The 12,117-nt window shown below is 33.7% G+C and overlaps 1 protein-coding gene across 1 annotated transcript; it reads right to left on the reverse strand.

Moving 5' to 3' along the window:
* Nucleotides 1–8,144: 8,144 nt before the first annotated feature.
* On the reverse strand, nt 8,145–9,486 carry LOC145033393 (protein ROH1A-like). Its single transcript, XM_078982027.1, has one exon. The coding sequence runs from the start codon at nt 9,373–9,375 to the stop codon at nt 8,221–8,223; it is 1,155 nt and encodes a 384-aa protein (XP_078838153.1). The 5' UTR covers nt 9,376–9,486; the 3' UTR covers nt 8,145–8,220.
* Between the last annotated feature and the right edge of the window lie 2,631 nt (nt 9,487–12,117).

The following is a 12,117-nucleotide window of genomic DNA, read 5'->3' on the forward strand; positions in this document are numbered from 1 at the left end:
ATAATGTATTGAACTTTGTAGAGTTTAATGGATTGTCACATCATCTTTCTACAATCCATACTACTCTATCATTTTTTCCTACAATGTACTGAACTTTATAAAGTTCAATAGAATGTTATAAAATGTAAATTATAGTATATATTTAAGAATTAAAAACTTTCATTTTTTTTCCATTGATGAGTTTAATGGCCGTTGAACTCTAGATACATTGAATGTCAATGTGACATTTCACAATGGTAGAGTTTTATCCATTGAATGATACATAGAAGGTGTTTGAGATTTCATCTAAAAACTCATTTTTAACTTATTAACTTCTTAAAATGTCCATAAGTTAAAAAAATTTTGTTTAGATACTTAATAAGAACTTTTAAGACCAAAGGGAGTGGTCGCGGTTTTGCCACATGGACCTGGAACACTGCCCCATGGGTGCGGTCTACTGCGGTTTAGGTCGCAGTGTGGCTAGAAACTGCTGTGGATTTTGATTGGTTGGTGCTCTTTGACCGTTCAACGATCCTTGCGTTCAAAATTATTTTTTTTATTTTTTTAAATTTACCCCATATATACTTACCATTTTTTATAAAATCCTCACTCAAACTCATTAGCATCATTTCTTCAAAATTTTCAAAATGTCTTCTTCCAAAAGGTCTACCAATGAAAAAACACCCATTAGAAACACCACAACCGCAATATCTTCATTTGATCAACCGATTTTTTTGCCTCCGTATTACCATTATGGCGGTATGCTTCCATATTTTCCACAATGATCAACACAACCAGTACCATAAACACAACCACTACCACAAACACTAACACAACCCGAATCAGATTTTAATCCATTTGAGTTTTTGTCTCAACCTGAGTTTGTTTAATAAACACAAGCACAACCACATCCGGTCGTTTCTGATTTCGATCCGGAAAACATTGCAGAAACTCAAACCACTCGACCATCAACTAAAAGAAAAGAAATGGCAACATGCTAAATGTTGGGAACCCCTAGAAGCGTTAGTGTTGGCACAATCTTGGATCGATATTTCAGAAGATGCGACGATTGGAAAAGACCAAAAGTATGATCATTTTTTGATTCGGGTTTTACAAAGGAATAAATTGTGGAGAGTACCGTTCAAAACATCAAGTGTACTCGAAATGGGGGAAGATGAACAAAGATATCATGTTGCTTAATAATTTGTATACCAACATGAAACGTCAATGGAAAAGTGGAGAAAGCGATTTGCTCGAAGTGTATCAAAAAGAAAGCGTGAAGACTTTCAAGTTTCTTGAAGTTTAGAATTGTGTGAAAGAAAACAAGAAATGGAAAAACAGCAAAACATCAGACGAACATATCGACAGTGGTTCAAAACGCAACAGAACATCTTAGTCCAACCACACTACATCAAATGCTCATGTTCAATTTGATCTGAACAAAGATGAACCTGTTCCAGTTTCACCACGTTCCCAACCAATGGGAAGAGACAAAGCAAAAAAAAACAAAGACAAAGGAAAAGCATCAGATTCAGATTAGTTGAAAGAAATGAGGGCCAACATGGAGGGTATAAAAGATAGAATGGACAAGATTTTGCAAATTGCTTCTAAAAGAGAGCTTCGGAAACAAAGGGAGAGTGAAATGAGAGTACTAGCGGTGGACACGTCGAATATGACCGGTGACAAGCTTCAAGTTTTTTGGCGATGAAGGAGGAATTGAAAAAACGTTATGAAAATCGTGGCTAATTTCTAGTTTTTTTCAAGTTTTTAATCGTTTGGTGTGTGTTTTTTTAAGGTGTATGTTTTATGGTTCTAATTTGCTTTTCTAAAATTTTAGGTTATTTTTTAAAAGTTATGCAATGTGTGGCATTTTTATTTACAATTAATAAAATATTATCTTTTTAATTAAATTATTTAAAAAAAGGGAAGAGTGTTGCACCATTCCTTGGGTGTGGCAAGAAACCTTGCTTGTGTGGTAAAAAATGACGTGGCAAACATGTAGTAGTGAATGAAGTGTAGTTTCGATTGCACAACTCCCTCCAACCTAAAACAATTTTCGGTTTAGCTTTTGAAAAGGAGTTTTGAAGAAGTTATAATTTGTGACTTCTTGGAATGACTTATAACTTATTAGAATAAAAAACAATCAAAAGTCAATAAGTTAGAGCGTGTTTGGGATTTCATTTTAAAGTTAAAAATGACTTTTATCCAAAAGAACTTTGTAACATCCCAAAATTTTTAAGCCAAATTTAAACTTTTTCAACCATGAAACCAAATAGTGTTTTTACAAGATGTTTTCAAAATATTATTCATCAGTGTCCCAGAAATATAATCATATGGATGAGGAGCGGTACGGTCAAGCCTTCGTCTTGCCATGATCTCTAGAAGTACCTGAAACAATAAACTGAAACTGTAAGCCCGATGGCTTAGTGAGCTACCCCCAAAATACCAATACCACACCGATAATACCACATCAATAACATATAATCAATAACATGCATACTAGGCCTTCGGCCTGACTGGACCTCCCTGCAGGGCCTACAGTTTATCTGGATCTATCCTGAGCAAGGTTTTGAAAACCGGACCGGACATCGAACCGACTGTCTTAGCGGTTCGATGGTTCAATTGGTCAAACCGATCCTAAAAACCGGATATATATATATATATATATATATATATATATATATATATATATATATATATATATATATATATATAAGAGGAACATGAAGAGTATATTGCACAATAAAGTATTAATAAATTTGCTTTTCTTTAACAATGAACAGAATTATAACTATATACATGTATAAAAGCATAAAAGTTATTTAATTAATTTCTTTGAAAATTAAAAATGGATTGAAAGTATTGATTATTGAACGAGAAGCAAAGGGTATATATGTTTGTTTTAGGAGTCAAGAAGAAAAGTAGAAAAAGTAAAGAAGATATCCAAGTTTGCGTTGTGTTTTATCCCACATCGGTGGGTGTAATAAAAAAATAGGCTTATATTGTTTTATATATAGGAGACGCAAATTGATTCAGATTAAACAAAAGAAAACGCGTGTTGGGTTTTCTAGGCCGGGTTTTGTTTTTTAAAAGTCCCCGGTATAGTTATATATTATTCAAGCCGGTTTTTTTGGTCGAACCAGTCCGGTTTAAACCGGTTTTTTGTGAACCGGCTGGTTTTTTACTGGTTCAATAACAGCCGGTTTTTGGGCTACATAAAACTGGTAACCTGATCAGTTTCCAGCTCAACCGGCCGGTCCGGTCCGGTTTTGAAAACAATGATCCTGAGCCTTCAGTATAACTGGACCGCTATACGGACCTGCCGTCTATCCGGACCGCCCGTAGGGTATGTTGGCCTTCAGCACAAAGCAGGACCGCCTCAGCCTCAACCCAAACATCAAGCAAATAACCATGTGCATATAACTAACATATACTGACATATAAAAATATAAGATATAACTATTTCGCAGATCATCGATCATAGCAATCTCTCATAACCAGAGTACCGACCTAACCAGGTCACTAACATACCAATCCTAACGGATCATAAGAGCATAACAATATATTGTCTATCCTGATACCGATCTAACAGATCATAACCACATGTAGCATATTATAACCAAGATAGCAACTAAAAGGTGCCGACCTTGGTGCCTTAGACCCTATTGATATAGTGAGGATAACTCACCTTGCTAGCAGCTCGGAATGATACTGTCCACACCTCCAGATATAACTCCAACCACCTCGCCTGTACCCATAAGTGGTCCACTCAATAACCACTCAAATTACCAAAATGCCCTTGGGAGGTACAAGATATCCCACAGTCAAGTTAAGTCAATGGTCAATGGTCAACAGTCCATGTTGACTTATTTGCTGAATATAACATCCTCTGCCTCGAGTCCCTTTTGATTCCAGAATTTCTCGACTTGACTCGCCGAGTCTCTAGCAGACTCGCCGAGTCGATACGCGACACAGTGCTTGGAAGTCCAAACTGACTCGTCGGGTCATCTCCTGGACCCCGTCGAGTCCATGCGGGACCAATTTGGACAAAACCCTACCCGACTCGCTGAGTCATCTCTCAGACTCGCCGAGTCCATATGCATACTCTCATAATCAAGCGATTCTGAACTACCCATTTGTTCCAATCAGTAGATCTAGGTCCCTATAGTGCATTAGCAACGTAAAGTTGCTACCTTTACGTATTTGCATGACTCAAATTCCATATCTAAGCTTGAAATGGAACTTTTCTCATAAACAAGGGTTCCTTCATGACCTTAATAAGAACTTTATGAACTTAGGGCTCAAAAGAGGTTCAAATATGAATTTTCAACTTCAGATCTAGCTCCCATACCATAATCCCTTCATGAATAGCTAAACAAAGCCCTAAACTTCACATATGAAAGATTCTAGAAGAAAAGAGGTCAAGGTAACAACTTGTTACCTCCAAAACGTGCCCAAGATGAAGTAGACTCTGGATCCACACGAAATCCTTGATGCTAGCCTCTTGATCTACAAGTTTCCTTTACAAAAATCACTTCCCAAAGCTCCTAAACACTCTCCAAGCTCACACTCACGGAAATTAGGTTCCTGGCTCTCACGGGGTGATAGAGGACAGTGGGAGGCACTAATGGTCCAATATATATGGTGCAAAAACCCTGAAATTTAAGGTTTCCTCTGCTAGCTCCTACTCGTCGAGTCCCCCATACCGACTCGCCGAGTCACTCATTAAATGACGTGTCCTGACCCGTTGCTACTCGACGAGTCATGTCGTGTAGACCTTAAAACATGAAATATAAATGGAATAATAATGATACCTGGCGGTTGGTATGTTACAAAATTATTGACTTATGAATGTGGAAAAAGAAGATTTTAAAAAAGTGTTTGGATTAACTTTTTAGTGGCAAAAGTCAATAAATCAATAAGCTAAAAAGTGTTTGGCTAACTTATTGACTTTTGGTTGTTTTGTTTATTCTAATAAGTCAAAATCATTTTAAGAAGTCACAAATTATAACTTCTTCAAAACTCTTTTTCAAAGGCTAAACCAAAAGTTGTTTTAAGGCTACCCCATTGGGGGTTTTAGGCAATCCGCTCACCGGTTTTTTAAATAAAGAAAATGAAAATTAAATGATTAATAGTGAACTAGGCCACCACCACAACTCCAACTCATACTTGCTCACTCCATTTTTTTTCTTTTTTCTTTTATATGTCATATTCTATTTTTTTTTGTATAGATTTGTCATTTATACATTAAATATTATCTTAATAAATTTTTTTAAAAAATACTAAATTTTATAAAAATAAGTTCACTTTAAATAGAGTATAATATTGATAGATTTTCAATTTAATTTTAATTTTTTATTTATAATAAATAGTTGGTTTGGGTTCAGTTGCTAATGGGATGCAAAATTTGTTGGATTGGTTTGTATAGATGGAAGGAAGAAAAATTAAATTTTTAATAGAAAATTTGGGTTGGGTTGCTGATGGGGATAGTCTAAAGGTCCTTATTAAGTTTTTTTTTTTTTTTTTTTTTTTTTTGACTTTTCAAGAAGTTAATAGATTAAAAAGGAGTTTTTTTTGATGAAATCTCAAACACTCTCTTAGCTAAACATTTTTTAACTTATTGATTTTTGCCACTAAAAAATTAATACAAAAACTTTTTTAAAAATCTTCTTTTCCACGTTCATATGTCAAAAAAAAAAAATTATTTATTTATTTATTTATTTTTAAAAATCATTTTTAACTTTAAAATGAAATCTCAAACACACTTCTCACGTCATTTAAATTATAAATGCTTTTTATGTATCACATCCAATTAGTCCTCGGTCAACATTGATTTTCCAACAATATCCCTTAAAACCATACCTTACTCTTCTAGCAATACACAAGTTCCGTAATTACATGGTTGTAATAGCGAATTTTCCAAAATAGTTATCAAATATCCAAAAGACTTCACAAACTCATCGAAGCACACATGTTAATTGACCAATATTTCTACAAGAACCGTCTATATAAATAAATCCATGTCGTAATAGGTTATGAATATTTAAATGAAACAGATTAACACTCCCCGATTCATGCATTTGAGTATATATTTTTTTGCTTCAACTGATGAACCCAATTTGGAATTTTCGAATTTTAGTTAATTTTGTGTCTTTAAATTGACCCACATTTTTGTCCAATTTATGTCTATTTCTCATGATCGTACAAATGTGATGGTTTTTTTTTTTTTTTTTTTTTTTTTTTTTTTTTTTTTTTAAAGCCTAGTTGATATGAAAATTGGTAGTTGTAAATTTGAAACTCGAAACTTAGTTTTTATGCGTTCGAAAAAAATAATTGTTAGCTTTTAAAAATTTAAAATTACATAAAACCTAAAAGCTAAACTCTTAAAAGCTATTTTAATTAAAATTTAGATTATAAGGTTTTTTTTGTTTAAAATAAAAACTAAAAGTTCGTACAAACGAAGGAAACATTTTATTTATTTATTTATTCTAAAAACCTAAAAACTAAAAACTCATAAAAGGTGGTTGTCAAACATACCCATAAGCTTTTAATAACGGGTTGTTGATTTTAATGAATGTCTTAATTAATATTTTGTTTTTACAAAGTAATTATCTGTCTATTGTTTTTTTACTGCTACAGAGTATACACCCAATGTAACCAGCATGGTGATGACATGTATAGAGGTTACAACGTGCACACTGCACTACACTGACACCACACCCTATGGCGTGGTGCAAGGAAGGTGTGGAGGGCGTGATATTTCTTACAATTCTTTCTCATCTATCTTATGTTCTTTAAGAATATTAGGACTTTGTACAATATAAATCATTGTATATAAGGTTATCAAGAGTATCCAATACTAACTACTAATGTGGTGGATGTTATCTTATCACTACATACAACCATTAATACTTGGTATATCAACCATTAAAACACCATTATACATTATTTTTTTAATAAAAATCAAATAATAAATACAATAAAAAACATAGCTTTTTTAAAACTAGTTTTTCATTCATTAATAAAAGACTTCAATAATAAAAAAAATATGAGAATAAAAAAAAAGACAAAAAACATACAAATTCCAAACATAAAATATTAATCTTCGTTCACATTGTTTTGGTACAAATACTCTGCTTCTTGAAAATTGAAACACATTTCACTGTTACGAATTTCAACGAATCATACTAAAAATTTAGTCGTTCCGAGTACGAACTTTTGAACCGGGTTACCTACATCATTCGCATCATACATGCAAATCTCTCCGCATTCATGTTCAATAATCATATCATACATTATAGTACATGCATAAACTATTCGTTTTATTCTATCCATATCCCATAGTCATGTAGCGTATTTCACTAAATATCATGTCTGCTTGAGGACTCCAAATGCCCTCTCTATATCATTTCTAGCAAATTCATGTTGTTTTGTCAACAAGTTTGCCTTTTCAGTTCGAGGTACCACGTATGCTTTCATAAAGATAACGTAATTTGGGTATATCCTATCACCAAGGTAATAACCATATTTGTACAAATGCCCATTCACCAAGAATGACATATTAGATGCTTTGACGGTCCATATATCGTTGAAAATAGGGGACTAGCCAAGAATATTACGTTCGTTTTTAGACCTTACAACTAACATCCATATGTTCTTCATTCTTAGATGCTTTGACGGTCCATATATCTCAATAGACAGCCGGTCTTTTACACCTAACATCCATATGTTCTTCATTCTTTATGTGTTTTACAACATTAAAGAACGTTGTGATAAATTTTTCATCATCACCCAAACCAAATTTTATAAAAAAAAAATCCATCTATGTGAGATTTTAGAGAGTATAAAAGAAAAAAGAATGGTTTGAAGATATGATGGTAAAATATTGTATTTATATAGGTAAAATTTATTTAAAAAAATATGTTTTTGAGGTTCAACTGTCCCTTCCTTCTTGTTGGTCATGCTCGTTCGTCCTCCTTACCACAATTCTCCACAACAACAACGAAACCACAAAAGATTAGGATGATGTCCATGGTCGTGCACTCGTGCTTCGTGCCAAGTTGGACAACGAAACTCTCTGTTGAGTCTAACGGAAACTAAAAAGGTTGAGTGGCAGAAATATTAGAAAAATCATGAAGTTTTGGTATTAAAAATAAAAAATATATTATAGATAAATAAAATATTAAATATGAGTTACAATTATCGTAAAAAATGAAAAGAAAATTGAAGTGGGATGGTTGCCTAAAAATTATATGGAACTGGTGTAGTGATCTTGTTAACTTGATCAAGAACATCAAGGGCCTCACCCCTGCTCCTCACCATCCGGAGAAACAATTCCCTCACTTGCATCTGCAACGGCATTAACCCATCCTCCATTCTCCGGCATATGTCACCCATCTCCACCACTTGCGTCGCCACCTCCTTAGCCTTCTCCTCCTCTACCGGGAATGTAAACCCGTCTGCAAATTCCACCAAATTCTTCCCCAATTTCTCCAGTCTCTGTGTCTCCTCCAACAACCCACTCCGTCCTTTCTTCTCTTTCTTCTTCCAGTCCTCTGCAATCTTTTCTTGCAGCCCGTTCATCGGATGTGCCCACGGAAATTGCTTCGGTATCTGCGAATGAGCCCCCAGCCCTGTCCTTTCTTGACATGGAATTGCCGCCACCATAGCCCACATCACGAAAACCAAAACAGAGCTCATTAAGTAAACAGGTACGACTAAACCTGTTGGCTCGCCACCGCGTGGCGCTGCCAGATTTGAGGACATAGCTTGGATTTGCTTGGAGGCTGACCATGACTTGGCGAATGAATAAGATAACGATCTTAGGTTTCCGATTGTTTCTTGATCTTTTGACGCTGTGTATTTTCCGCTGTGATGGTGGTTCTCCTTGTCATCGATAGTAATCGACGATAGTAACGTATCTAATGCCTTTTTTGCCCTTTTAACGTTCCCTTCTCCGAATGGTCGTTGCTGAAGAGAATCAACGGCAATCTGGGCAAGCTTCTGCCAATGTAGAAGCAAATCAATTCCATGAGTTATCGCATTGCAGATATCTAGAGCTTTAACCGACCGATCAAGGTGCTCCGGGATAAGCCGGTCGAGTGGGGATTTAGCAAAGGTGGTAGGGTCACGACCCATGATGACAACCGCCTTGAATTCTGCCTCACAACATAAAAATGCGTCAAGAAGTTTACGAAACCATGCGATGGATAAGAGTGTCTCCGGCGGATCACTTGGGGTTGCGTCTTCTGTGGGAAGGTGGAAGAGTTCGGTGAGGCGGTCGGCGACGTGTTTTTGAAATTGTTCGAGGTCTTCGACCTCATGCTCATAGACTACTTGATTTCGTCGGATGCTTATACGGTTGAGAAAAGATCCTTGGTTGTCCGTCGGTGGCATTGTTGCAGGTGTGTTCTTAATACCGGAAAATTTGTAATTGAAGAAAGGATAAAAGAGGTCATTGAGGGAGAGGAAAATACGGTGGATATGATCGATATGAATGGTACTGCTGCATTGCAAAATTACGCACTTGTTTTAATATTATTTAATTTTACTAGCTTTTTATCTTAATTTCTTTGAATAAATGAAAAAAAAAAAGTTTGGATGTAATTGAAGGGACAAAAAAAGGTTTAGGTTAAAACAAACTCCATCGAATTTTGTGTCAAATAGTCTCATGATAGAAAAGAAAATTACCAAAAAGTTACGTGTGCTATAGTGTTTTCTTTACCTTTTGATTAAAAGGTCTTATCATTATAAAAATTATTTTAAAAAGTTTCATTTTCATAATCTCATTTGAAAGAAGTTTCATTTTCATAATTTCGGGAGTAATCGGTTTAAAAAAACCAAAACTGGGATCCGAAGGGTTTTTTATCCCTCGTTTGATCGAACAAATACCCACACATGCTCCTTTCCTTCTGCTTTCTGCTTTCTGACCTCTATGATTGAACAAAACCTAAAAAAAACTATTGTTCCATTTTTTATGTAAACGTACATATGAACAAAAATATTATTGTATGCTAATTTCAATGTTTTTATGAACCTATGAAAAAAAAAATGAGCCAAACAATAAATAGATAAACATGTACCTACTTCTACGAAAAACCATGTAAAGCCTCCAGATACGATGTAATGTAAGAAACATATTATCTTCCTTTATCTTCTATTCTGTATACAATCAAGTCTCACATATCTGAAAAAATTACTTACGAGTCATACATTTTTAAAATTATAGAAGGTAACATAAAGAATCAAATAGCTTTAAAGTTATACTAACAATATTTAAACCCTAATATGACAAACAAAAGAACAAAAATCAAATAAATTGTATTTTTTTGGTAATTAGAAGCAGTTCATATAAAAACATATAAAATTGTAATTTACCTGAAAAGGTTTCACAGATGATGAAACCAAAACGTTGATGGCACCACCTGTTAGAAATGCACGGTAATAAAAGGCTTGGAAATTATGAGAATCATGTGTATCCTTTCAGATTAAAGTATTTGGGTGGTATTCCCAACCTTTAATCGAATAAGACTCAAAAGAGTTTCAAGAACAGAGAATATGAAGTTATGATTTTCTTAATTGTTATTGTACCAGGAAAATTATGAACAAAATGATTTAGTACTTCCTTTGTCTGAAAACTATTTTCTTTGTCTAAAAACTACTCAAACTATCAAAAGAGTGTATAACAATCATAGACTATCACTCAAAGTGGATTATTAATAAGGGTCAAAATGAAATCAAACCAAGTTCATTTACAAAAAAATTCATATTTCTAATTAAGATTTTTTTCAAAATGAAGCCACGGGCTCTGCCCCTTGGACCCAGACATGGGCGTTGCCCTGGGACCCCCGTTCATTTAGGGGCTTCGCCCATAAGTGACAGTCTACTTTGAATTTCCAAAATTCATGAAAATTTATTAGAAACTCTTATAATGTATTAGGATGCTACATAAACATTTTGATGATTTTCTCTTCTGTATGCTATTTTTCTTCTATTTTCTCAAGATTTACTATACTTAAAGCACAAAAATCATAAAATTAGGTTAAACAGTTTAAAAATCCATTTTTTTATTTTCCCCAGCTTAAGTATGTGTAATAACACTTGTAAAAAAGGTTTGGTGAATTTTTGAATCTGTTATCTATTTATTTCTATTTTTATAGAATAAATACACAAAAATCAGAAAAAATTGTGTGTTAAACTTTTTGAAAATACATATTAATATTTTTCCCAGATTATGTACACTGTAAAACGGTTACACAAAAATTATAAGAATTTATCATGATAATTTACTAATTTTCCATGATTTTATAATTATTTAAGGAATTAAATGGTGAAAAATAGTTAGACAAATCAAAAACTCAAGAAAAATTATCTTAATGTCTTTGACTTTAATTAAAACTGAAATGCAAAGTTTGGGAAAGTTTAGAACCAAATTGATTTAGTTTTTGCATATTTAATCATTGGAACACCTCTTAAAATGTTAAATATTAACATTTCAATAATGAAAATTTTCCACTTAAATTGTTATATAACACTTAATTCATTGAAATTTAATTTTCATAGAAATATGTTTTTAAGTTATCAATATTAATTTTGACACAATATTGATATAATTCTATTGTAGTAGTAAGTATACTAGTGTTAGATTTCGATTAGAGACTCACTAGTGAATACCATTATTATAGCAATCAGTAGTGGTACAAGTGGAACGTAGTTCACGGCACCATTTGCATCATCTCAATGCATAGTGAGTATTCACGACTCCCCCTATTTTTGGTTTTTATGTTTTGGGGTGGAAAATCATGTCTGAAAAACTATTTATTGTTCGTTGTATTTAAATTGATTTGTATGAAACTTGATTGCTATATTTTGCTATATCTCTTTATGTATGTCTATGCAACACGAAACATGAGGTTTTATCATCTTAAGTCACTTCCCTTTACACTTTACTCCAACCATTAAATCTTTGAGCCAATGGTCATTATGGATAACGCTTTTAGGAATTGACAACTCCTCACTTGCCCGATTGCTGGAGTGCATGAGGTTTTATCGTCTTAAGTCACTTCCCTTTACACTTTACTCCAACCATTAAATCTTTGAGCCAATGGTCATTATGGATAACGCTATTAGGAATTGACA

The sequence above is a fragment of the Lactuca saligna genome, chromosome 3 (genome assembly GCF_052625555.1).
Source record: "Lactuca saligna cultivar CGN05327 chromosome 3, ASM5262555v1, whole genome shotgun sequence".
Lineage (NCBI taxonomy): Eukaryota > Viridiplantae > Streptophyta > Magnoliopsida > Asterales > Asteraceae > Lactuca > Lactuca saligna.

Excerpts from the sequence above, each read along its gene's own strand:
- LOC145033393 (XM_078982027.1), bottom strand. The coding sequence starts at position 9,375 with ATGCCACCGACGGACAACCAAGGATCTTTTCTCAACCGTATAAGCATC.